At 47.3% G+C, this 27812-nt stretch overlaps 2 protein-coding genes and 1 long non-coding RNA gene across 3 annotated transcripts; all 3 read right to left on the reverse strand.

Annotated features, from left to right (window-relative positions):
* Positions 1–4219: 4219 nt before the first annotated feature.
* Positions 4220–6110, reverse strand: LOC133920471 (ammonium transporter 1 member 3-like). Its single transcript, XM_062365089.1, has one exon. It carries the CDS (start codon positions 6057–6059, stop codon positions 4470–4472), a length of 1590 nt encoding a protein of 529 aa, XP_062221073.1. The 5' UTR covers positions 6060–6110; the 3' UTR covers positions 4220–4469.
* Positions 6111–17000: 10890 nt separating this feature from the next.
* Positions 17001–17922, reverse strand: LOC133920472 (uncharacterized). The gene is made up of 2 exons (XM_062365090.1): positions 17616–17922; positions 17001–17529 (listed from the first exon to the last, which is right to left on the reverse strand). Exons 1-2 carry the CDS (start codon positions 17735–17737, stop codon positions 17319–17321), a joined length of 333 nt encoding a protein of 110 aa, XP_062221074.1. The 5' UTR covers positions 17738–17922; the 3' UTR covers positions 17001–17318.
* Positions 17923–25498: 7576 nt separating this feature from the next.
* Positions 25499–26653, reverse strand: LOC133920474 (uncharacterized). Its single transcript, XR_009910104.1, has 2 exons — positions 26187–26653; positions 25499–26059 (listed from the first exon to the last, which is right to left on the reverse strand). It is a non-coding gene; the product is annotated as an uncharacterized LOC133920474 (long non-coding RNA).
* Positions 26654–27812: the final 1159 nt, after the last annotated feature.

Raw genomic sequence — 27812 nt, forward strand, 5'->3', positions numbered from 1 at the left:
TTGATGATGTGGAGAAAAATAGAGTTGCAAACCTTTTTAACTGTAATGTGGGTACTTTTCCACTGTAATACTTAGGTATACCAGTCAGTGAGGTTAACCTTACCTTGGCAAAATTGAGTTATGTGAATGAGAAAGTTGGAAAAAGATTACCTACTTGGCAAGCTAGTTATCTATCTTATGGGGGCAAATCTGTGTTGATAGAGTCATGCCTCAATGCAGTGCCTAATTGTACTATGGGGGTTTATCTCCTACATGATGGGATTCACCACAAAATGGACACATATAGAGCTATTTTTTTTTCTGGCATGGACCAGGTCAGAAAAAGAAATATCACATGGTTAAATGGGAAGTAATGGCTAAACCTGAAGAATATAGAGGGCTTGGCTTCACTGATACTAAGGTTATGAACAGCTGTTTGCTCAATAAATGGATCTATAAACTGGAAAAAGGTGAGAATCATTTGTGTATAGAGATGTTAAGAACGAAATATTTAGGTACTCATAGTTTCTTTAGCAGCTAGTCGAGCAGACGATTGTTCCCAATTTTGGAGAGGCTTGTTACAATATCAAACAACATTTTCATAGAGGTGTGGTGTATGTGGTAGGAGAAGGAAGGAAAACAAAATTTTGGACTGATGTTTGGATTGGAGACTGCCCCTTGAGTGTTTCCTTTTTCAAACTATGTAGAATTTGTAGAGATCCACTAGCCTTAGTGTGCTAGGTTATGGCAAATAATGACATTAATACAGAGTTTAGAAAAATCTGGTCAATTTACCACTTCTTCTTAATATAAAGCTATCACTCATCCAGGTTTGGTAGCTGTGAGAATGCTTGATATTTGGCAATCAAAACTACCTTTGAAGATTAGAATCTTTGTTTGGATGGTGCACAAAAACCGAATTCAATCTGCAGATCAACTTCTGAAAAAGAAATGCCAAGGCAGTAAATGGTGTGAACTTTGTGGGGCCTAGGAAGCGGCTGAACATATGCTCTTCAAATGTCCTTTAGCCAAATTTATTTGGTGTGTGCTTAGAGATGCAATGCAATGGGCTACTGTTCCCCAAAATCTGAACAATTTCCAAGAGCTGTGTCTCAAGTAAGGAGGTCATAAGTCTAATGGACTCACGATCTTCCTTCTGGGATGCATAGCTTGGACTTTATGGCTAACAAGAAATGATTTTGTTTTTCGTAATCATAGTGTCCCGTCCCCGACGGCAATGGCGTACCGGGTGTTCTCTCGTTCGTCCAGAGATGGAAACTGCTCAGTAAGAAAGAAGAACAAAGTAGGATTGAAGATATCCTGGGCGCTGTCAGAGGACGTCTGCTTATTCTTCAACAAGAAGTCAATATTGCTAGTCTGCCGGCTGGCATTGGATAATTAAGGATTGTCTCCTTTTGATGTAATAGTCCTTAAGTCTACGATAGTACTGTCTGTGTGATACTTTGATGATGCTGGGTCATAGAGGTGGTTATTGGTACTTGGTAGAGATGTCGATGAGAGGATTTCTTTCAAGAAATCTCTCTCCCCTTTGCTTAAACCTATGTGTCAACTGGTAACCCCAGTCATGCTTTCTTTAGCTTTCTAATAAAGCTGGGCCAAATGCCTTTGGTCTAAAAAAAATCCAAGGCCAAGATCAAGTGTGGTATTTGTTGCACTACTACGTACCTTGGCTAGTTGGCTTGGTTTGCCTGAACCAAATCACACTACCACAGAAATATTGAAAACAGACGTGTCTGTAACAAGATCGTCGTCTGAATGTACCTGATGCCATAGATAGTTTTTATAAATCTATCTATTTGTATCGTACAGACACAGACAGTATTTAGAAAAAACCTATTTGTAATATTATCATAGACGATTTTTTTAAGATATGTATGTGTCTGTACGATAGACACAGATGAATTTTTTTATACCCGTCTATAGTAAAAGACCTGGGAGCTATTTAAATCTGACCGCTCGTCTCCCCTTGCACTTTGACCTCTTACACATACAACCCACTCATCTCCTCTTGCTTTTCGCTTCCCATACACACAACCCGCTCATCTTCCTTCGGTCTTTGGCTTCCCACACACACAACCCGCTCACTGAATATAAATCGACGAGGAGTCCTCCCTCTTCTCGACGCCATCCGAGAGCCCATTCCGCGAGCTAGAGTTGTTTCCACGTCGGAAGAGCAAGATCTGGGCGTCGAATCCCCCTTCACTGAGGTGAGTAAAGTATGTGTGTCCATCGTGGTTTTGTTAAGGTTTCTTAGGATTTGCTTGGATCTGTGTAACTGAGGGTAATACGGTGTTTTCGTTATAGATCTGCAATGGCTCAGTTCACTGCTATCAGACGTTGGCAGGAGGGGGTTGTCCCTATGGTTGCTTCCACGGCATGGATGCTTGGCGTCAAATTCGGTCGTATGGACTTCGTGTTCTTCGCTACTGTGAAGGGCCCCTCTGTGGACCCTATTTTTGCTGTGAATCGCGTTCTCTATTCTGTTCTTGCAGATAGAAATTTCTCTATTGATGTTCATCACAATGGAGACGTTTTCGTGAACTGCGAGACTAAGCAATGCAGTTTTGTTTTGGCTCATACGTGAGATAGTTAGGATGGAGCTTGATCCGGATGACAACGAGATGCTCGTTGAAGATGATGCTTGGGTTGATATTGCACTAAAATGCAGGAGGCTGAGATGATGCCAATCATTTCGTCTTTTTGAAAGACGGTGTCGACCAATGATGTCGATCATCTCATCTTTCTGGAAGACGGCGTCGCTAATGATGTCAAGTATCTCATCCTTTTGGAAGATGGTGCCAATGTTGTATAGCTAGGGATTGTGTATAGCTAGCTAGGTTTATGTGTTCTGAACAATGTGTGATGTGTATCTGTGTGATATTTTTAACCTTTGTGATATGTAAATGCATGTGTTAAAGTTCTGAATAATACGTGGTCTATGTTCTGAACAATGTGTCAATGTGTGATATACAAATAATTTCTACGGTGTTGTTTAATTTGTAAATCATGAAATATGTACGTCATATCATGAGGACAGCCAGAAAAAAATTGCTTATAATAGGGAAAGGATCGCACAGACGGTTTTTTAAAAAACTCTATCTGTATCACTTTATACAAATTGGTTTTAACAAAATCCATCTATAACCCTTACTACTCATAGATGGTTTTAAAGAAAATTCGTCTGTGCGCATTTTTATTATAGACGAAGTTGTAACCGTCTGTAATAAGATCAATATCACAAACATTTTTACAGAGACGGAACTTATAACCGTATGTGATATGGTTTAAAATTCGTCTGTAATAATCTGTTGTAAGGTAGTGTCAACATCGCAAAATTTATATACCGCCTTTTGGTACTGTACTAAATCAACATCATGAATTTTGTGCAAGGGTTTATCGACATTAAAAAAGAAAGGTTGATCTAGCTTAGTTAAGAGTGACAGATATGATGGGGTTTTGTTCGTTATCGCTCGATTTTTTTGTCTATATATATGCTTTGAGAGTCATTGATGATGACCGTTGAGTCCATAAGAGGATAAACATAAGAAATTAAGAAAAGGTAAAATCTAAAAACGACACGTGCATTAGTCTTATGTTATACACACCGATTTTGCTCTTGACAATATACAAATTTGCTTGAGAGTTTGAACCAATTTGCTTTTCTGAAATATACTTGCAGCAAAATTATTCACAAATTGTTCTTATTTTTATTAAAAATATGTAGCAGCTAGATCTGATATTGCTTTTGAATAGTTCTAATTTATTCACAAAATTTGTTGAACACCTGATCTGAATTGTCTTAACTTATTTCTTAAATTGCTCATAGATCTATTCTAATTTTTTTATGATTTTTCACAAAATTTCTTACATAATTACATTTAAGAGGCAGATGACAAATGAATTATTTATTAAACGCTTCATCTGTTTTTTCCATGCATTAAATTGAGTCATAGATAATTGTCGCAAGTCCATATGTAATTTTTTTTCTTAAAATAGAATAAAATGCTTATATTGAGTCTTTTAAAAAAAATATATATGTGCACGCTATAAATCTAAAGCATGTATGCACAGTTTCTAGATATGTCCTTAAAAAATCACAAAATTTGAGTGACATAGTTTGAATTTTCACTGAAAGATCAACCTTTTTTATTCCACTAGTATATTGTACAAGCAAATTGCATGACATGCAGATCGAAATGTTCTTGACATGCATGCAGGATAGAAAACAGAAAACGACAAGCCCACAACGGCGTGGGACCAAGGGCCATACAAATTACAAACCCCTCAAATGCACACTTTTCAATCTCAAATGAGTCGGCACAAGTACTAGCTACTCCAATTGGCCAGCTTCACCAGTCACCACCATGCATGGCGACGACGCGGACCAGCATGGAAATTAAGAAGGCTACACCGCCTGGCCGATTGTTGCCTTCTCCGGCCTTTCTCTAGGCTCCACGCGAGCCAGCCAGTTAGGCCGCCACAGGCGGGCCACCTTGGCAGGGGCACGCGCCGTCCACGTCGTGAAAGACGTACCCGGACCTACCGTGGCGCGTCACGTCCATGCCGGCCTCCTCGTCCTCACTCCTGATCCGGAGCAGCCCGAGCCAGTGAAGCGCAAAGAAGAGCGGTCCCATGGTGCAGGTGACCCACCCGACGATGGACAGTATCTGCACGACGTGCGCCGCAAGCAGCCGCCCGCCGCCGCCCATGAACAGCCCGTACGGCCGCCCTGGCACGCCGTAGATCTGCTCGACGTACTCCCTGCGCGCGAAGAGCGCGGTGAAGAGGATCCCCCACATCCCGCACCCGCCGTGCAGCTGTGCCGCCTCCAGCGGATCGTCGAACTCGAGATTCTCGGCCAGCGCGTTGAACCCGATGAGCACCCACGCCGACACGAACCCGCAGATCACCGACGCCCACGGGTCGACCACGGAGCAGCCCGCGGTGATCGCGGCGAAGCCGCCGAGCAGGCCGTTACAGACGTCGGTAACGTTCCAGTGGCCCGTCATCAATTTCTTGCCGTAGAGGGTCGTCAAGGCCGCGACGCTGCCAGCCAGCGACGTGGTCACCGCGGTGCGGCCCACCGCGGCCCACTGTCCGTCGATCGTGCCCGACTGGCCGTAGATCTTGGAGATGGTGATGAAGGACCCCGGGTTGAAACCGAACCACCCAAACCACAACAGGAAGGTGCCGAGGACAACGAGTGAGGTGTTGTGGCCTCTGATCGGCCCGGCGTTGGGGCCGAACCGGCCGATGCGAGGTCCCTCGATGAGGGCTCCCCAGAGACCAGCAATGCCGCCAACAAGATGGACGACGCCGGAGCCAGCGAAGTCGATGACGCCCGACCCGAACAGCAGCGGCCCCGACGTCCGGCTTGCGGACGCCCACCCGTCGACGGACCAGAACCAGTGGGAAACAACGGGGTAGACGAATCCGGTAAGGAAGGCGGAGTAGACAAGGTACGCGCTGAACCGCGTCCTCTCGGCGATGGAGCCGGACGTGATCCCCGCGGTGGCGATGGCGAAGGCCCACTGGAAGAGGAAAAAGTCGTAGCCGAACCCGGTCTGCGGCATGCGCTTGAGGCCGAAGAACTGCCTCCCGATGAAGCCGTTGGACGGGCTCCCGAACGCGAAGGCGAAGCCGAAGATGTAGTAGAAGAGCGCGCCGGCCGCGGCGTCGAGGACGTTGATGAGCATGATGTTCACGGAGTTCTTGGCGCGGACGGAGCCCGCGCAGAGCATGGCGAACCCCAGCTGCATGGCGAAGACGAGGTAGGACGAGAAGAGCAGGTACGTCGCGTCCACGGCCGACGCGGTGTCCGTGAACTTGTTGCAGATGTAGGTGGCAGCCACGGAGGCGTTCGCCGTGCTGCCCAGCAGCGGACCCAGGTCGCCCGTGCATGTCGACATGGTGTTCCGCTGTCCACCAGCAAGTGTGTGCTTGTGAGTTGTGGCAATGGCAATGCTGTTAGGGTTTGGGACGCTTTGGGTGCTGTGTGATTCTGAGGAGACGGCGAAAATTTTATAGGGGAAGAGAATTGGAATCCATGATGATACCATGGTTCATTATTTGATTTGAAGATTCATGGTCATGGAATCAAACAAACAGCGGCGAATGCAAAACCGAGGTGCCCGTGGCTGCATGTTTGCTGTTTTTGATTAGTTGTAGCTAGCTCAAAGGACATCTGAAAACGTCTTGTTGATATGAGGTGAGCAAACAATGAAGGCTGAAATAAAATGTCAACGATCTGAAGACGTCTTGTTTAAAGATTTGTCCTACCGGTGGCTCCACATCGGTTCTCTTCTTTTTTTTTTCGAAACGGAACATCGGTTCTCTTCTACTTATCGTCTATGGAGTGCACCCAACCATGTAATAAAATGTAAAACTTCGGCAAACAATATGCATACATGATTTACATTTGCCACGAGCAAATAGTACTTCGTCATCAGCAAGTGTGTATCGGCAGAACCAGCTCAAATTCAATGTCACGGCTATGAATTGATCAAACATTTGACATTGTTTTAAGAGAGAGAAAAATTCATCAACAATATTTGTTTTCAGATTCCCTGACAACGAATCTCATTTTGTCAACGTCAAGGATCCCGGTTTTGGGTAATTGGGTATCTCCTTGCATCCTTGCACGGGGCACGCCAGTACGTGTTGCTTCTGCGTAATTGGCTGAAGAACTACACATTGAATGCGATTTCTGATACAAACCATTTATTCCGGGACGATACCGTCGGATTCGTTCCTTGTTGCCACGTCAACTGATTCCTGTAAGATGTTTGTAGCAAAAAAATTCTGATCAAACCTCCCTGAAAAATCCAGGCATGAATTAAACAATACGATCAGTTCTAGCCCCAACCTGTTGGCTATCCAGCAGATCCTTCTCGAAGCTGTGGGGATAATTTCTGTATTACTACTTTATGTACCAAGTCATCCTCATAGAATACACGCTCATCATATGTAATATAGCATTAGCTTGTAATTTATTTGATGGCATTGCTGAGTGCTAGTGCTTGTCTAGCCCCGAAACGGAACTTTTTTACTCTGAAACACTCAAACACAGTTGGGTTCCCAGCCATCTTGATTCATACAGCATGACATGCCATAATCCATAAATCCATAAGCTTTAGATACCAAAACTTTCTACTGCAGTGTCCTATAAGCCATGCGCCGCTGCTTTGGCGACTCGCCGCCGCAGCCCTCCTGTTTCCACGCCACTGCCCTTCCCCCGCCGCCCCCAGGGCCGCCACCACCAAACCAGCCTAGACTCACCTTCCACCGACAAGATCCAGCTCCTAACCTCTCCCTCCCAGTTCGACCACCTCTCCCTCGCCCCCTTCAAGGCGACAAGACGGACTTTCAACCGAGCTTTCAATTTTGGCATCCACCGCTCGGCGCTTGCTCTCTCTCTCTCTCGCCCGCTTTCAAAAGGAGACCTCCAGACACTGCTTCAGATGCTTGGCAACAGACCATCGCGTCTCCTTGTTCTGAGACCCAATCAGGTGTTTCAGGTGTCGCAGGTTCGGCCACCGACCTCGCATCTGCAAGGTCCGCACGGCGCACCGGTCCACAACTTTGGCGCGTGCTATGCGTGGCGCTCCGAGGAGGATGGCCATCGGCGACCCTAACACACGGCCGGAGGAAGATACCTTCCTGGTACCCATGTCGTTCGACCTCAACCGCGAACTCCACAAGTGGGAAGGCACTGCCCTAGTGCCATGGGCCATCAGTGCCCCCCTGCGACCACCGCGAGGGATGTGGAAGACGCCATCATCGCCGATCAGCATCTCCGTCGCGACGACGTCACCGTCTCACAGCACCATCCAGAGCCCTTCCTCATTAAGTTCACAAACCGGGCTCACTGCATGACAGCACTCAACCAAGGGTGGATCAAGTGGCACGGCATCGAGCTGTGTCTCCGTCCATGGAGGAGCTTGATCATGGCCTTCGACGCTGAACTCTTCTTCTGGGTGCGGTTGTGCCTCAATGGGGTGCCTATCCACGCATGGTCTCCGGATGTCATCGAGCGAATCATCTCCAGGTCGTGTGCTCTGCAATGCATTGAAATTAACTTGGTGCAGCCGGAGGACACCCGGACGATTGACCTCTAGGCGTGGACCTCCGACCCGAGTGGCATCCACAAAGCGGTGTGGCTCCTATTCACGCATTGGCTAACTGACTCCGCCCAGATGGTGTTCATCTCCATCGCCAACCTAAAGCACTGGCAGCACGGCATCAAGTACCGTGTGCTCATCCAACTGGAGATCATCGAAGACAACTGAGCTGCCAAGAACAATCCCTTCGCATCCAATTTCAGCTCTGCGGGATCGGCGGCTTCGGCGCTCGTCCCATCCAAGCACAGGCTGGACTGGAGGTATGGTGTGGTGGATGGCGCGCCTGCCGACGCCCCTTCAACAGTTCCGGGCCGCCACCCGCTCCCTCCGCGCCAGCACGGTGACATCGACTCCATCCGCGAGGATGGACACCAGCGACGGGATAGCTGCCGACAAGACGACGACGATCACCCTCGCGCCGACCCAACGCGGCACCGCCGTAACGACGATGATGATGAAGAAGGGCGTCACCATCATGACGATCGCGAGCGTGCCCGCGACCACCCTCGCTCGACGGCCATGGAAGACCAAGCTCCGCACCGAGATCGCACGCGCTCTCCACACAGACGACACTGCGGTGGAAGCTACCGGCGCCCGGTGGAGAATGGGGAAGGTTCAAGGCGTCCGACGGACATCAAGGTGCATGATGACCTCCCACTCCAGCAACTGGTGGTGTCCTCGACTGTTTCCTAGTTGTCGGTGCCCGCAGGGAAAGTGATGTCCGTGTTTAGCAGCTGTCGGTCGACCTCCACGATTTCAGCCCTCTCTGCCAACGATGAAGGAGCCGTGGGAAAAGGAAATCCGCTACCTTCAGAGCACCTTCGTGCACTAAGCCACCATCCTACATGGCGAGGTGCAAAACATCCTAACCTTGAAGGAGACCGGCCACGTCACCGAGCTCGTCTCCCCTCTGCAGGTGTCCTTGGATAAGTGGCATCGGGCTAGCAAGGCGTGGCTCGGCCAGGCAGAGGACTACATCTCCAAGGCTTATTCTCTGGCTGACCGTCTGTGCATCATCAACGCCCCGCAGCGGTAAGCGTCGACCTCTGGAAATGGGGCATATCCTGGCATTGCCACGACCTCTCTCCACAACAGCCCACCATCCAGAACACACGCTATGGAAGTGTAGCAAGCTTGGTCAGCCTCCTCCGGGCCTTCCATTGCTGATGTTGAGGAGGCTCTCAACAGCTTGTTCATCAACAGCGCGCCACCTGGCTCGCCACCACAATGTGCGTCCATGGCGACCCAGACCAATGAAGACCTTCATGGGTCTGCTGATCACTAGAGACGCACTTGTGCCAGGACCTTTCATGCCAACTCTCCCCAAGGCCCCCGATCTGTCGGAGTTGGCTGGGGAAAAGGCCTGGTCCGAGAATGCTGATACGACGCCTGCACCACACCAGTATACTCCAGCGCCAGGGCACCCTATTGTTCCTGCTTTTTCGCCGCCCATTCAGCAGCGCTCGAGCACCCCAATTTCTCCACCTCGAGTTCCTGTTGAGGCTCTAATAGTGGTTAAGCACACCTTCTCCAGGCTAAAAGTCCAACTCCAAATAGACTTAGAACCACAGGTGCCACCGCCCACAGCCAAACCCTTCCATGCTCTAGCACCACCACGCCCTAAGGATCACCTCTTCGCCAAACCCACCTCGCCGATCCTTAAATAGCTTCCCGCTTTGCCGTCAAAATCCGCGCCGGTCCGTCACAAGGATCGCGCCAAGAATGCTTCCACGGTGCATCAGAGCGCACGGCTGGCAGGAAGAATCTCCATGACGGCCATCCAACTCACCCAGCTTAACCTCAACAGGAAGCTGGGCCTAGCCCCTTCGGAGCTCACACCGACGGAAGAGGTTCTGCGAGCATTTGTCGCCCTCTTCCAGGGACCGTTGCCGCCTGAGATCATCGCAACCCTCACGGCTTCAAACTTGACAAGGACGATGCAGAGTGCAACAACGCGGCAATTGTGCAGATTGTCGGTGAAGGTATCATCGGCCTTCAGGAGTTTGCTAGTCCGGTTCGGGAATGAAGACCGACCAGCAGCCCGTCGCAGCCGGACGCACTGGTGAAGCACCAATAGTTATCATGTCAAGAGAGCAACCTCCTCTCCTCCTTTTGCAGCCCGCGCGCTGTATCTTCTTGTTCATCTCCTGCTTTTATGTAATCGACTGCAAACCATGCTGCTTAATGTCGACGAACGACTATGTCCTCATGTGCCCAGCAATCCTCCTAACGCCTCTGATGCCCTTCAGCCATCACGATGCCTCAAGATGTCTCTCACCGCACTCTTCTGTTGCGACCGCACAGACTATATTCATGACATGATAGGGCCAAACATCAATATCGCCTACTGGAACGTAAGAGGGCTAAACTCAATTGCATGCTGCTCTGCGATCCACGAGATGCTCTCGTCCACTATGTGCCATCTTGCCTGTCTCCAAGAATCGAAACTATAAAGCATCGACGCTGCGACTGCAAGTTATCTGGGCACATATCGACTCACAGGTTACACCGCCAAACCTGCGGTGCACACGAGGGGAGGCATTCTGATTTTTTGGAATGAAAACTTCCTTGAGCTGCAAGATATAGAGAACCACACATTTTTCATCTCCGCCACTGTCACCATAAAAGAGTGTGGCAACTCCTTCCGCCTCACAACCGTGTATGGGCTAGCACATGCGAGACACAAGGCCACCTTCCTTCAGGAGATCAGTGCTCAAAGGCCGGCACCAGAATTACAATGGCTATTTCTAGGAGATTTCAACCTAATCTACTGTGCTAGCGATAAGAGCAACAACAATCTAAACTGGCGGCTCATGCGCCTTTTCAGAAACACTATTGACGAGTGTGACCTCAAGGAAATCCACTTACAGAATAGAAAATCCACATGGAGTAACGAAAGGAGGAACCCAACTATGGTGAGACTAGACCGAGTGTTCTACAACGACACCTGGGATACGTGCTTCGAACAACATATTCTGCACGCCCTATCCTCGTCGCTCTTGGATCATTGCCCTCTCCTTTTGCAAATCAGAGCGGTCCACGGCGACCTCGAACATTTAGATTTGAAAACTTCTGGCTCAAAATCCTGGGTTTCTTTAACGTGGTCAAGCGTGCATGGAACCAACCGACCGCACATCGGGAGCCATGCCACATTCTTTCCCACAAGCTAGCGGCAACAGCCAAACACTTAAAGTCATGGAGCCAATCCATCATTTCCAACTCTAAGATGAAACTGCAAATGGCTCAGGAGGTTGTAAGACAATTAGACATCGCACAGGAAAGTTGACTCCTCGCCCAGCAAGAATTCCACCTTCGTCAAAACCTAAAAAGAAGGATCTTGGGTCTGGCGGTCATTGAAAGATGCCGAAAGAGACAAGTGTCAAGGATCACTAATACCAGGGTGGGAGATGCGAACACGAGATACTTCCACATGAAGGTAAATGCTAGGCGCCAAAAAAACCACATCACAAGACTTCAAAAGTAGCAGGGATGGGCGGTTACTCATGAGGAAAAAGAACAGGAGGTCTTCTCCCACTTCTCTTCAGTGATGTCCAATCCGCCTAGATGCCAACATGACCTGAATTGGGACACGCTACAACTGCAGTCCCATGACCTTGACCACCTTGATGACCCTTTCACAGTGGACGAGATTCTCTACGCCATCTAATAGTTACCTCCGGAGAATGCCCCTGGACTGTATGGTTTTACTGGAGCCTTCTTCAAGGCCTATTTGTCAATTGTCAGGGAAGATCTCATTGCGGTAATTAACTCTTTCCATAGCTTTCGATGCTCCCCGCTAGCCGTAGAAAGAGTGGCAAACTACATACTAATTAGCCTGATCCATGCTATGGCCAAAATCACCTCCAAGATCCTGGCCCTACATCTGTCCCCTCATATGGACTCCATTACTTCACAGAGCCAAAGTGCGTTCATCAAGTGGCGCAGTATTCATGACAACTATATGTATGTTCGGGGTCTATGTCGTCGCCTTCACTAGACAAAAACCCCGACGTTTCTCTTCAAATTGGACATTTCTAAGGCCTTTGACTCCGTCCGTTGGGACTATCTTCTTGAACTCATGCAAAGAAAAGGTTTCCCCCACAGATGGCGCGATTGGGTTACTCTGCTACTCTCAACTTTGACATTGCACATCCTTACGAATGGCATCCCCCCCCCCATACAGCACGACCGGAGCCTCAGACAAGGCGACCCGCTATCGCCCCTACTTTTCATTCTAGCGATTGACCCGCTGAACAATATCCTGGACAAAGCAACGGAGGCAGACCTCTTGTCCCTGATCCGAGGGAGATCGGCCAGGCTGAGAACCTCGCTTTATGCTGATGATGCGATAATCTTTGTCTCGCCGAGTCGGGAGGATGTTGACTCCCTCGCGCGAATCATGCACTATTTCGGCGATACAAAGATTATCGCATATACTTAGCATTCACAATCCATATACTTTATGGTTATATATGTTTCCGTTATTCATCTATTCCTTCATTTATATGTTTTGGACAATGCTTGGTAAGATTAGAACACTAGGAGTATATAGAGCTGCCATTTACACATTCCAGGCATGGTAGTTTCTTTCTTCAGAATTCAGATGATTGCAAAACTAGTACCGATTCAAAATTCTTTGCAAATGGAAACGTTGGGATAGGGAAGTTGGGATCCATGTTGATTCTTTCGAGTACGACTTCTAGATACCCCACATGGAATCCTGACAGCAGAACGCGGTGCAGTACTGCAATTGAAGTACTCGGTTTTTTAAAATCTTCCTTTGGTTCAGGTCACACGTACATCTTCGAGCTGGCGTGTATATTCATGCATCTCAATTTTCAAGTGGTTGATATTCGGAAGCGCGAAGGATTCCCGAGTGAACGATTCGCCATTGGACGGAGACGAGTGCATCTCCTCGGTAACTTGCAGAGTTAGGATCGATCTTCTCCATCAGCCAGACGCTGACGTCTCGACAGGAGCACTACTAATTGCTCCAGCAGGGATCGATGAACTCGGTCTTCTTCGGAAGAAATTGTTGTCAAGAACGCGGCCGCGGAGGGTTTTTTTTTCAGCTCCTCTCCCTCTTGACTACGCACGCACCTACCTTGAGGAGCTCAGCAACGGCATGCGATGATGCGAGCGACACTGCAGAGGATCGGAGAGTTTTCCACAGGAAACACTTTTGCTAACGACAAACTAATGAGGCAAGCCAAGCCAAGGCCTGCAAGCGTGCGTGAGCTACAAACGAACAAGCCGTAGCCTGATGCATTGCAACCTTGGACCCCGGGCACCCTGCATGCGGGCGCAAGGCTGCAGCTGAGCAGCCTGAGCTACCCTAACGTATCGATCGGCAGCTCGACATGCAGAGGTCATCCGGTTGCTGGTTGCCTCTCGATCCCCATGGAGCTAACTCGCCCCACACTGGCCAGGTAGGCTGACTGCCTAGGAGGCTAGGAGCGGTATGAATATAACTGGTAGACTGTAAGTGCAGGAGAATTTTGGTCGGCCACTGGGCTTCCCGGGATAGTTACAGATGTTGTGCACCTGTGGCCTATGTTTTGTGTGAAAGGGTTCTCATCATATTCGAATCGACTGGCAAGATGAGATGGGGCATTTCTGGAGACTCAAACATGCCAATGGCTGTGTTCAAGGTGATTCAATGGAGAGAGAAACTTTTCAATAGGTTCCCCCTGTTGGAGCATCCAACGATTATATTCCAGCTAAACAGAAAATTTGCTCCACAGCGGAGCAACAAACTACTCAAGTATACCCATTTTATCAGTGTGTTAAGCATTGCAGAACTTGACGAAGGAGATGCTCGGCAGTCGCCATGCCTTCACTAGAAGTTGTTGCTGAGCCGTAAGCCACTATTTGGATTTTTGTTAGCTACTGCCACCACTCAATCATCCTTAGCCGTCGCCGCCGTCGCCAGTTCCGTGTTTTAGTTGATCCACGGTCATCGCTACCCTGTAGATTCATAGCTTGCCGATTGGCGCTACTTCTCAATTGCCAACTGGTTGTCAGTTTGTCACTACCGTCATTGATCTCTCCTTCCACAACTCCAGTGCAACTCAGGGGAATCATCAGTGTCGGCTGCCGGTCTATCGCGCGTGAGATCAGTCGCTGGTCGTCAACGACAGTCCACTATTGATGTCACAAACGGGGACTACTCCCTCCGGTCAAAGATTGTCGTTTTGGGTTACATGTATAAGGTGTTTAAATTTTTATCATCGTTATCTCTTTGAGTATTTTGGTTAAACATATGAAAATGATATAGTTAGATTTATCTTGAAAAATAGGTTCATAATATTACAACTTCTCTATTGATCAAAATGATGTGTTAGTGATGGTGTCCAAAATGACTGAAGGGAATATTTGTTACAAGCAATGTCACCGCTTATATTTATACAAAGTTGGCTCATCAATTCGCTGGATGCTCCAAGAACTGCACTCGATGGTTGTGTGCATAATTCGACGACCATGTGCCTAACTACTGTATAACCCTGTCGCGTGTAGGTATGCTTATTATTGTGCATTCATTCAGTCAAAAAGGCACCACTAGCGAATGGCACACGACGACAAGGGACATAAACGGCAGGAGCATTTGTTTTTTTTCACTCCGAGAAAGTGACAATCGCTCATTTGCCATACTGTCCTAATATGAATAGATTCAGGACGGCTCACATATCATCCTTAATAGTAATTACTATTTGTTTAGAGTGTTAATTGACTAATTATCCCTAAACAGCCACAGCACTGGTCAAAGTGATAAATCCCTAAAGCACCCTCACTCACATGATGCAGCCGCACTTTCGGTGGCTGGATGGATTGGAGCTTACAGGTCTACAGGGCCACCTTCCAGCCATGCAAGACGGCCGGCCGGCCGGCCATGACTGATCTATCAGAGCCACACAAATTAAGAAGGGAAGCTACTGCTCCGTGCATGCACCACCACTGTCCACTGCCACCCCAGAACCCAAGTCTAGTCCAGAATCACCCAGCCATGGACCATGCACGCGATGCATCCGGCCATCAATTCCGAGCTCAACCACCTAGCTAGGGGCGCTACAGAACCAGCTGAAAACTCGGCTAGCTACCAGCCAGGGATTCGGCATTTGCTCTTTTCTACTGTCAGATCCTCAATAGTGTGAGCTCTCCTCCAGGAGTTTTGGGGATTTACTCCAAATTTGTACCAAGTCCTAGGCATTTAGATCACAAAACGCCTTTTCCAAACAAGCATTTAGGAGATATGACTAACTAGGAGCATTTCTAACCGATCCTTTAAATGTGACTCCCTATTCTCCTACATAGAGAACTCTTTATCCAGATTTCACTCTCTATTTGCCAGCACACTCCAACTGACTCTATAAATCTCGCTCACTAAATTTCACTCCTCTATATTTTATTAGTATCTTATAAATAAAAAATATTTACAATGGCTATATTTTCAATGGATACATTTTGTATATGTTTGAATTCAAATTGAATTATAAGAAGAATATCACATAAAATTATAAAAATACATATAAATAGAGTATTACAAAGGAACCTAGTTTTTTATCATATAACCTTGGGCTGAATTTTTTTAAAAAAAATTAGTCCATCACATAAGAAGAATATTATTGATTTTTTCTAGATTTTTGAGAATTTATTTGAGGCCCTAACAATTGCTAAAATTTATAAAAGTAGCATTTTTTTTAGAATTTTAGTTTAAATTATACACATGATTTTTAGGTGAATTCAATTAAAATAGGTTGAACATGGATTATAGAACACGTACAAAAAGTTCTAAAATTTTTGGAGTAACATAGTACCACTATTTTGAATAGAGAAGATGTGAAGAGAAAATTGGAGCTATTGAGTACTGTTCACAGCGGGTCCACAGTTATCGTCCACAAATAGCGAGCCGGAGACGCTCGCTGGATGTGGCGAGCAAGGCCTAGTGGATAGCAAGCCGGTAAAAATGAAGAGGCAGTTGTAGAGCTAGTTGGAGAGCCAGTTGGAGACCATTTTTTTGCCGACTCATTATTTTTTACGATGGCGAGCCAGATAACGAGACGGTTAGAGTTGCTCTAACAAGTCCGAAGTTGATATTGACTAGATCATCTATATACATGTGATTGTTTAGGTGGATTCGAGATGGCACTCTTTTTTTTCTTCACGCATACAACTACAACATCACTATTTTCTTCGCTCTGTATATGCGCCAATGTGAACCTTTATTTTTCCTATTCTAGCGAGAATCGAATGTTTCCTATAAAATTTCTGTAAAAAGCCTTTGAAATTTGTGTTACAAATAAATAGGACCACCACACTATTAAGGCCAAAACCAATTAATTAGGTTTTTTCTGACAACTCATATGTGTTATGTATTTCAATTTATTTGCAGCTCTTTTTGGAGTTGTTGTGCTTCATTTTCCTTGAATGATGATTAATTTTCATGTTAATAAAAAGTAACATAAAATACTAACACTTAAAATTACCCAACAATTTCTTTATAGTCAAGGTTTGGCACCACAAAATCTAATGGCCGTGGTAAATTGGTGACCATGCCCTCCAAACTTTCTATTATACACCCTTCTCAAAGAAAGCCGAGATTTCAAGATATCCTAACAAAAACCATTAAATCCTCTGAAATTCCAATATGCTAAATTGTTCTAGTGTTAAAATGAGAACATGGAGGGAAAGACGTCCCCTCGGTATTTCATTGAATGTGATACTTGGACTCAGGTGTGCTGGGTGAGTTTTTTTTCTTTCTCCTCAACCACTAGAACGGTGAGAGGGCAACTAAATTGCTTTGATGTTAAACGTTGTAATCCAAATGGTCCTAGTATTTCAGCCTCGGGAAAAATGGCACAAAAAAAGGAGAAACGAAAGGGAAAAAAGGAGACAGCGTAGTCCCAGTACGCTGGTCAAAGACGCATTCAAAATGAATTGCACAAGGAGGAATAAACAAGAATACTTTGAACAGCCCCTGCATTGACCGGTTTTTTCAGTTCATGGAGGAATAACAACTGGCCTACACAGGGGCTAGATACCCTGCACCCATTTTTTTTTACACAACGGGGAAGACAATTAGAGATAGACACAAACTACATAAGCAAATTAGCAGCAGAATTAGGCTAATTAACACAATTAAGCAGCCCAATCAATAAGCGGCCTGACCAATCAGCGAAATCTATCGAGCGCGAGCGACGATCAAGATGAGTCGAACTTGTAGTACTTGTCGACGGCGGCGACGACGTCCCAGGTGCAGCTGAGCCCCTTGGGGAAGACGACGAGGTCGCCGGCGCCGAACTCCACGCACTCCGACGAGCCCTTGATGTGCGCCCGCACCTTGCCCTTGAGCAGGTAGCACGTCTGCCGCGCGTCGAACTTCACCGGGAACTTCCCCGGCGGGCAACCCCACCTGCACGGCAGCCATTACGTTGGGCAAGAAAAGAAGCCAAGAAACCAAGAAACGGGCAGTGATCGGCGGCAGCGCTATGTACTCACTTGGGCCAGGACTTGACGCCGAGCTGGAGCAGGCGCGACTCCGGCGGGTTGCGCTCGATGGCGATGGAGAGACTGCCGGGAGGGTCGCTGTCCACGCTGTCCGGGTTTGAGCCCGAGGCCATGGGCGAGCTAGCGCTGGAGGAGATCGACGGAGAATGGTAGCTCGGAGAGTTGGGGCTCGGCAGCAGGAGGAGCACCAGTTATGTGTGTGTGTGTGTGTGGGGGGGGGGGGGGGGGTTAGTTTGGTAAGCGTAGGGTAAGGTGAGGAGAGGACTCTTGGTAGTGGGAAGGAGGCAGTTGGAGTGGTGCCTTTAAAATGGGTTGAGAAATATTTTATTGTTTTCCGTATGCATGTGCATAACGTTTGGGGCTGTTGATGACAAAGATAAAAAGTGGTGAATTATTGTGCTCCTTGCACAGTTGCACGACGGCTTTTCCCTCCTGAGTAAGGAAAATTGGTTGATACAAATACTGGAAAACTGGCTGTGGCCTACTATTACTTGGAGCGCTACCCGGTAAGCAAGGAGTGCTAAGATACCACAGGGGGGGTTACCAAGTGAACTACGGACATAAATTCAAGTAACTGATATACAAGTAATGCTGTCGCGTCTAACATGGGACTATCTTTTATGTCTTAGCTTCATTCGTCAAGTAACGGTACAAAGGCGTTGCCGAAAGAGAAGATATCTTTTACGATTAAAATATGGCAAAAATCTCTTCTAAAGAGAAGATTTAAGTTTTAAGAAGAGATTGAGAGGAGACCGAACCAAAAACATAAACACGTTGATAGTAAAAAAAATTGATCATCTAGCCTGATGGTCATATGTCTGTATTTATAATGCCGCTCAGGATGTAAATGTGTAAGTATGCTCTTACCGAGATAGCGATACAAACTATCATTATACCACAGCGGCCTAGAGCCAAACGAGTCGCACAACATGAACCTAGGTAGGATGTATTACCCCTAATAAAAAGATATTATCTACCATGGTAATATAATGGTGCAATTGACTCTAAGGGCGTGATACTTAGCCAGTCGTCTATTGTGGCGCCGTATTGTCCAAGATGTCAGTTTGACTCTCACTTGCGCTGAGAAGTCAGGGTGGTCACCACTTGTACTGGTATTAACTATCGTTCACTTCGTGTTAGGTTAATTGTCTCTGGTGTTCTCCTTTTACTAATATTCTTTTTCGGAGGCTAGCTACTTCTCTTGTCTTGAGAGGCGGTGGTCTAAGGGGTTCATGTCCTCTAAAAGCCTTAGCTTCTGCAGGGAATCCGGAGCTCAAGACTTGGTGATGTCTCCTTAGTATTATCCGTGGACTAGGATATTCCCCAATAGTACCCCTCATCTGTTGGCCTCGAGGAGTGGAGGGGCCAGCAGATATAAAAGAAACTAGCTTCAACCCAGCCTCATAGTCAGGATATTCTGATTTAACCTCTAGTCATTGAAGAGCCTCTCGGTGATGAACGTAAGCGATGGTATCGAAGCCAGATGGAGATGGCGTAACCCGGAGGAAACTGTGTGGTCCAGAGTCCAATGACGAGAGTCAGATACGTAGTAGATGTTGGAGCCGAAGGCCATCGAGGTTCGAACGGAGGCAATGTACTCCGAAGCCCATGCTGAGGCCGGAAGTGTAGAGGCGTTGGAGTCAAAGTCCGTTGAGGTTCGAGCGGAGACAATGTGCTCTGAAGCCCATGCTGAGGCCGGAGGCGTAGAGGCCTTGGAGCAGAAGACCGTTGAGGTTTGAGCGCAGGCAATGCGCTCCGAAGCCCATGTTGAGGCCGAAGGTGTAGAGGCATTGGAGCCAAAGGCCTTTTGAAGCCCTACGGTGATCAGAGCAAGCTCTTCAGCTTCTTTGATGGGCCTTTTCGCCATTTGAACTGTCATAATGGAGATCATATGTAGAGGCAATATTTTCTCTGCACCGCTGTTAGGGCTTGTAGGTTTCTTCTCCATCCTTTGTTAGTGCTTTTGGTCCCGAGTAGTTCAGATGTTAGGAACTCAGGAAGGCATGTAAGCATCTTTTGGATGTAAAATTTGTTAATATAATTAAGTTTTTGGATCCACTTAGTGTTGTTTATTTTCTTTGATCGAAGTGTAAGGTGATCCTCCGGGCATGTAGCCAGACATGTTTTTTTTGTGTTTTAGGGGCGACTGGAGCGACGAAGTCTTACATAGGTTTAGGCCTCAATGCAACCAAGGTACATGTCATTGACGTGCGGAGGGTTAGTGACCTCTTCGTTCCTAGCGGATGAGGTGCATCCGATAGTGGGGCTATGAGACGAGTTCTTTGATAGAGGCGAGGTAGTTTCGGAATTTAACACCCGATTTTCAAAAGAACAAAATCGGACACAACACATGCATACCAGGATCAAATTTCATATATACGTTACATCATCAATGTCTCATTATAGTGTCATTAATACAATAACGTAATTGACTTAATACAAAAGAACCCAAAGGTCTAAAAGGAAACATAGCGGAACAGAAGATCTTCAGCGCCAACGGGCTTACATCTTCCACAGGCGTCAACCGAGAGCATTCCAGCCTATAACAGCAACTCCGGGTCGAAGTTGTTTTCATTAAAGGTTGCAGCTTCATGGACGGCTTCTGAACAGTGGTAGAATGCAAGAGAAGGTACAATGGGTGTGAGTACAAAAAATATACTCCGTAAGTGTGGGAAAAACATGCTATGTGGCTAAGTCAAGGAAAGGTTAAACACTGGTTAACTGCACTAAGCAACTATGACCTATAACTTCAACAATGAGCATCCTATTTACTAAGTGAGGAGACACAACTATGACAAGGGAAAACAACTCATCGGATTCTATCCGACTACCAAGACTCACCAGATAATTCCATTACCCGGCTACCCGACAACTATATCAAAACCCTAATTCCAGCTAATCAAGAAAAAGTCCAAACCACTCTTGATCGTGAGCACGACTGATTGATCATGTTTATACTCTACAGAGTTTGCACAGCTTTCCCTACGAGTCGTGATTTCTGTGTTGCTTCACACTTCTAGGATGTGGAGTCGGGGTCTCACTACAAGGCCTTTACAAATCTCCCGCCAACTTTCAGGCACCCACTGAGGTTTCATCGCTAACAGACGATTACATCGCTGCAAAAGCCCCCTCTTGTGCCTCTCAACCATCCAACGGTGCCCACCGAGTTAGAGAGGCGGCTAATTATTTGGCTAGACCGTACCTATATAGACCTCGTGGTTGTGCGGATTCATTTGGTTACATGTTCAAGAATCGATCCTTAGGGGCCCACACAAGAACTAACACAAGCCTGCGGTTCAGCACCACCTCAAACCAACCATCATGTTATGATCCCTATACTATGTTGCTACAAGATTACCATACATGTTTCTAGTTGCATAAACATTAGTCAAGATTAATATTTTCTCCATCTACGACTGCACTAGCATATACTATCTATTTTAACCTATAGTTAAACAATAGTGACAAGGAATAATCATACAAAGCTAGTAAACGCTAACATATGATTCCAATTTAGACAAGCATACATAGAAGAAATAAAATAGCTACATATGAATCCTAAAATAAGGGCAAAATATTCAAGGACACTTGCCTTCAGCAGAGGGTTGCTCAAAGTCCTTGAAAGCTTGATCTTGAAGATTCTCGAACTGCTCAACTCCTAATCGACATACCGAAAAAAGCACACAAAGAAAACTACTAAGAACAATACATCATATAGTACTAAAACTAGGTTTAAAAAACCCTACAAAAAGATTCTACACGTCGCTACGAATATTTGGGTGCGAAAATCACCCAAAACGGAGCTACGAGCAAAAAGTATTAAGCTTTTGAAGTTTTAGGGGCTAATATGCAAATTTTACTTGATTTATAAGAATAAACCGAATTGATTTTATACTGAAAATTCTATTTATGATGTCATAAATTAAATACCGAATTATTTTTCAATTAGAAAACCGGTGGAAAAGGTTTATGGGCCCATGGAGCATGGCCTGGAGGCCGGTCCATGGGTCCACAGTGGATCAATTATGAATGGATAAAGGGGTATGTGATTTTGGCCGCAGGATGGAGATCGGACGGCTGGGGTTCAAAGGAGCTTGGCTGGGCGGCGTTGGACAAGGAGGCGGTGGCCGGTCGACGGTGGCGGTGGCCGGAGCCTCGCCGGAGTAGCGCAAAAATGTGCTACCGACCACGGATCTCAACGGGAAGCGGCGCAAAAGAAAGAGGGCGACACGGGGAAGCTCACCGTGGCCTTATTGCCGGCGGAGAGGGGCTGTGGGCGGCTGGCAATGGAGAGAGGCGGTCGGCAGCACTTGAGCTTGGGTGGCGATGCTCCAGGAGGTCGGGTGACGCTAGAAAGGGTCGGGAAGCAGTGGGACAGTCCTCCAACACCAAAGGGGGATGAAACGTGACCAATGGTGGCTCGGACAAAGAGAAATGGCACGGCGACGGAGCTCTTCCCGACGATGGAGAAGAAACCGGTGCCGGGGACAAATCCGAGTGGGCAACTGAGGGGAAATGAGTGGAATGGGTGAGTGTCGGAGGGTGAACTCCTCAAGTAGGGATCCGGAGGGACCCCCTTTGAGATTCTGCCGGGAGATGATTTTGAATCCGTTTTGCGGGTGAAATAAATGGGCGTAAATGCGATGCATGTGGAATGGAAGGATCGGGTGCAGGAAGTAGTAAATGCTCAGGGGAGTTTTAGACAGATTCGGGCCGCACTGAGCGTAACACCCTACTCCTGTGTGTATGCTATAAATGCTCTGAGAATGTCTCTCTGAGTGTTTGCTGGGTTACAAGAATATTTGTCTAGTCTAGACCTTCGTGCTCCTTGTTCTTCGGTGATCTACGCTTCTGTGCTTGTTGTTGTCCAACTTGTCTGTGCTTCTCCTTCGGTCCTTAACTTGACTCTGGTTGTACTGAACCTGCCTTCTCCGGGGTGCCCGCCCGGCTTAAATACCCGCCGGGGCGGTAGCGTGCCCAGAAAGGGATGGTGCGAGTGTCAAGACGTCATAAATGGAAAGCAACCATCATGAGCTGCTGCGCGAGGTGATGGGGAGGGTTGAAAACGCGCCCCGTCCGGTATTGTACATCATCATGCCGTTCTTCAACGGACGCCGCGGGGAGGGCCCACCGGGCAGCCACCGAGCAGCCCGGTATGCCCGCCCGATCAGAGCAGGCCTGACACAGTAAGGCGGTAGGCGGAGTGCCTTGGGCTTCGCGATGTTATCCCGAGGCGCGCCGGATGTCCCGCGATGGGACCCTTGCATTAAATGTCCCCACGCCTCCCTGCCAGGCCATGGCAGGGACTGACAGCAAGCGTGGGGGAGCAGTTGGAGGTGACAGGCCACGCGCCCTCTTAAATGCAGCATCGGGCCTTTCATTGGTTGATATCTCACCGTTGGGCCTCTGTGGGGGCCACCGGCGAAGGACTTCTCAGGCCCTCGGGGAACCGAGTGCTCGAGGGCTATTGTTCACAGCCCCGAGCACTCTCTCTCGGATATGCCCTTTCTTGGTCCTCGGGGAACCGAGTGCTCGAGGGCACTGTTCGCGGCCCCGAGCACTCTCTCCCGAAACTAACTGTTCGGGTCCTTGAGGAACCGAGTGCTCGGGGGGCGCTGTTCACGACCCCGAGCACTCTCTCCCGGAACTGACTTCCCTTGGATCCTCGGGGGGCCACTGTTCGCAGCCCCGAGCACCCTCTTCCCGGTACTTAGCTTTTCTTGTCGTCGGGGGACTTGAGTGCTCGAGAGCCACTGTTCGTAGCCCCGAGTACTCTCTTCCCCGGTACTTAGTTCACTCGGGTCATCGGGGAACTCGGGTACTCGGGGACCACTGTTCATGGCCCCGAGCACCCTCTCCCGAGACTTGGTCTTCTCGTCCCTCGGGGGATATCCCCCGCAGGAGGGCGCCACGTGGCAATCTGCAGATCCGGCCTCGGGACTTGGGGACCCCTGGTTCCTGTGTCACCGACAGTGAGGAACGTCGCAAAGAAGGGGACGAGAGGCTTATATACTCGAGAGAGGGAGAGAAACGACCAGATTCGAAGAGACATGGCCGGCGGCTTAATTCCATAAATGCGTCGATTTTGCACATTTGAGAGGGGTTAAGGAGGCGGAAATGGCCGAGAGCTCGTGATTAAGGGGTAGGGATCACAGTTGCGGGGCTTAATTGGAGCGAAACAGCTTGGGGAGACCCGATTTGAATCGGTGGCGGCTGAGATTCGGGGTGGATTGGGTGGGCGATTTGCCACTGGTGTGAGCTCTGCTATGATCTGGCCACGCTGCCTTTGATTGTCGTCACTTGCGTGTGTTCTGCCGTCGCCGTGTCAGGTGACCTAGTTGTCGCCGCCGACGTGCATGTGCTTTTCCCGCCGTGCTGTCCGCCACTGATGGGTTGGCCAGCATGCGTGCCTCTTGTGTGCATTGAGCTGACGAGTTGTTGATCTTCGGCCCTTGTGTTGATGCCGTTGAGTTATTGATCTCCAGCCTACTAGCGTGTGTGTCTCTTGTGTGCGTGTGCCCTTCTCGACCACCTTCGTGTTGCTGCCCAACACCGGCGAGCTTGCAAGGCCGCCAGCCATGTGTTCTGTACAGAGCCAGGGTCGCTCGACGGCGCTGCTCGGCTGCTGCCTTGCTCTGGCGAGGACGGGAAGGAGAGGGCGAGAGAGAAAGAGAGAATGACATGTGGGCCCATGAATATATTGTTAGTTAGATAATACTATTAAAAAATAGGGGAGAGAATATAGAGGGTAAAATATGGATGTGTTGGAGTAGTGAAGTAATATAAAGGGTAAAATATGGATGTGTTGTTGGAGTAGTAAAGTAATATGAGGGAGGGAGATCTTTATAGATGGTAATCTATACGGAGATATAGATAGTGTATTATAGATGTTCTGTTGGATATGGATGTGTTGCTCTAAGAAGATCATCCGACATTGCATTTTCTGGGTCAACTAAATAAATCAAGGATGTTTCTTCTTTGCTTTCCGAGAAAAGATGAATCAGTGTGAGATAATGCATCATATTTCTATATCAAACCTTTAAGAAACAGGTATCTGATTCCATACTTCTAAAATGAATCATGTGGAAGGCTGAACAAAATTTGTAACTTTGCAATAGCAGATGATTCTAAATTTAACACGTTGGAGTCAAATGAAAGAATCTTTCTTGAATAAATTTGTTGCTCTGACATAAGGAACATAGATCTTCAGGCATAAATCCTTCGGGTACAACGAAGCAATGTTGAAGGCACCATAAATCCTAACTATTCATTCTCTTATCCAATACATCCTTAACTAAACCGTGAATGTTACATAATGTTCCTGCTACCCTATCGACAAAAATGAAATAACATTACAAGTTTACAACCATATGAATGTTATGAAATGACTTAATAAGAAATGATATAAAAAAACGAAAATAAATAGCTGTCAAACATATTACAGGTGCTATGGAGTATAGAATAATTCACATAAGAACAAGTCCTTAAAACATAAGAAGCACCACAGTAGCTAAGTGTAATGCTTTCATCAGATGGTTTGTATCATACTAGACTAAGTCATGTTTTTCAGTTTTTTAGTTCCTTAAAGTACGAGTTTGTAGCAGGCATTAGCTGAAGTTCCATAGTGAATCAGCTAAACAGCCTCCGTTCCATAAGAAATTCAGACAAACTAAGAGCAAGAAACTGACATTATCCGATGTATGATCTCAGGACAAAAGACACGCTTTCTTGGTTTGTTTTAACCATTTCAAGGTTTTGTTCAGTATCGAATTTTATCCAGAAGAAATTTGGTTTGTCAAGGCACATGCACAGCAAGTTAGTAACAAATTTGTACCAGTGCAATGAAGTGGAGGCGTGCAATTTTCACCACAACATAGGAATATGAATCAGCTAAGAAAGACACTTAATCACCCATCATGGAGAGAAAAGAATAGCAACCAAACTACTACAAAAACACCTAAATGAGATAGCTACTACAGACCTCATCAGCAATCAACCCTAACTGTCCATGCCAAATTTAGTTTGCTTCCTCCGTTGTCGGTTGTGGCATCAGCACAAAGCCGCAAACGAAACAAACTTATATCAACCAAGGGGCAAGTACCTATCCTATTGCTGGGTGGATTTGATTACCAACATTCCATTAACGTCGATTTGCCGCTACTGCTCATTAACCACTCCCTGATTCTGCTAAATTGTGAGTTTGTGACCGCTGCTAGCACCAAGGCGCAGCAGTTTCTGCTACGTGGGCAACGCAGCACACAACAACACTGGCTAAGGCGTCATTCGCCCAAGTTTGAACTGAAAATTTGAATACTCCCCAATTCGAATCTAGGAGTTTGGGCACTGTCACATTCTTGCAGCGGAGGCACTTACCCGCTCGAGCTTTCCGGCCTTCCCGCCCGCCCTGGCGGCGCACGGCCTCCGGGGCGCCTTCCCTGGAGAAGGACAACGGAAATGGCAAGTTAACCTGCCAGTCGGCGACCACGGAGAAAAGGATGGAAGGAAATAAAAAAACTGAGGTGTGGGGAGCTGCGAGAGAGATCCGGAGCGGCGGAGCGTAACTGGAGGCAGTCCTCGAAGACCTCGCCGCGGACGCCATCGATCATGTTGAGGACCGCGTCGACGAAGCCGCGGGCTAAAACCCGGCGCCGCCACCGCCGCCTCGCTCTCTTCCATGCTTCCCTTCGAACTTCTGATTCTTCTAGGCTCTCGAGTCTCGAGCGGTGGGAGGCGGTGCGGGGGATCGGAGTGGTGAACTGGGGGTGGTTCGGCCGCCGGCAATGCGCCGGGTCGGGCGAATTTTGCGCTGGCCGCTGCCACTTTTTGAGAAGAAACTGATGCCTCCGGCCTCCGTCCTCCGGCTCCGGCGCAGGCTTGCGGGCTGTCCTGACTCCTGACTGGGCCTGGTAATGAGCTAGATCCTATGTAGACGCGGTCCGGGATGGAGGCTAATCCGAGATTTCATTTCACATTTTCCCGCGTTTGGAGGAGGGGAACGGGAATTGGAGGAGGAAGTTGAGTGGGACTTGGACTTTTAATCCTTGTCTCTCGTTGGGCTTGTGATGGAAGTTAATACAAGAAGTTTAAGAGGAATGATTTATCACCGTTTGGTTGGTAGGGTTAGGATTGGACAGTTGAAATATAAGTTATGGTGAACAAGATATTTTCAAACCCTTGTCTCTAAACTTTCATTGCCTCTTACCCATTACCCCCAACCAAACACCCCATAGAAGTCAGCATGGATCATTGAAGATAATGTATGTTTGTCTCAGGTAATCGAAACAAATTTGGTATGCTTCGTGCTGCTCTGCACCTGTTCCAAATAGCAACTAACTAGTAACCACTTATAACAAAAAAAATGTGCATTTGGTGCATCTAGCAAGATTTACATAGACTTAGGATCTGATTATTTCAGTTGTAGATTTTTAAAAACAGTTTTTGGATTTTAAAAAATAGTTTTTGGATTATGGATTATGAAAAGTTGGATTATGCAAAGCTGAGGGTTTAAAATCTAAGAATTGTTTAGCAACTTGGATTCTAGATGAGTTGGATTGCTATTTGTGCATGTCAAAAGTCTAAAATGCTCTCATCTGTCTTAAGTGTCATGTTTAACATTTCGTGACATGTTTCTCATTCGATCAAACTTGTAGTTTATTTGTAAAATATAAAAATGCATAATTAAATTGCAAAAATATACATCATTCATATAAAATTGAATTCATAATTTTTGGACTTTTTAATTATGGATTTAACCAATTACAACACATTTATCAAATTACACAAATTCCAGCATATCTCCCTTGTTGACCCGACCAAAATTGATAGGAGGCCGCCATGGTAGCTCTGCTCGAGCCCACTGGCGGCGATTGGTGACGTAGCTCAACAATCAGAAATCAGAAGGGGCTCTGGCACGTGATAGGAATCCGTCCAAGGTATCACTTAGGGACTCTTGGAGTTCGGCCGACAGTGGCAAGGGTGGCACGACGACCTTGAGCTATGCGGCGGCAACGGACAAGAGGAGAAGGAGTCACGGGGAGGGCATTAGGAGAAGGGCTTGAGTATCAGGGCGTCTCCGAGGAGATCACCGAGGGGTCCGTGGCAGCGGAGGAGCTCTGGAGTGGTCGGTTGACAGTGGGGAGATGGTCGAGCTCACGCGGTAGCTAGGGTTAGGAAAGATAGCTTGCGCCC

This window comes from Phragmites australis, chromosome 6 (assembly GCF_958298935.1).
Source record: "Phragmites australis chromosome 6, lpPhrAust1.1, whole genome shotgun sequence".
NCBI lineage: Eukaryota > Viridiplantae > Streptophyta > Magnoliopsida > Poales > Poaceae > Phragmites > Phragmites australis.

What these genes read in the sequence shown, in the direction of transcription:
- LOC133920471 (XM_062365089.1), bottom strand. Translation starts at nt 6,059, where the DNA reads ATGGTATCATCATGGATTCCAATTCTCTTCCCCTATAAAATTTTCGCC.
- LOC133920472 (XM_062365090.1), bottom strand. Translation starts at nt 17,737, where the DNA reads ATGGCCTCGGGCTCAAACCCGGACAGCGTGGACAGCGACCCTCCCGGC. An exon ending in GGCGTCAAGTCCTGGCCCAA is followed by an intron (nt 17,530 to 17,615) that starts GTGAGTACATAG and finishes GCTGCCGTGCAG; the next exon opens with GTGGGGTTGCCCGCCGGGGA.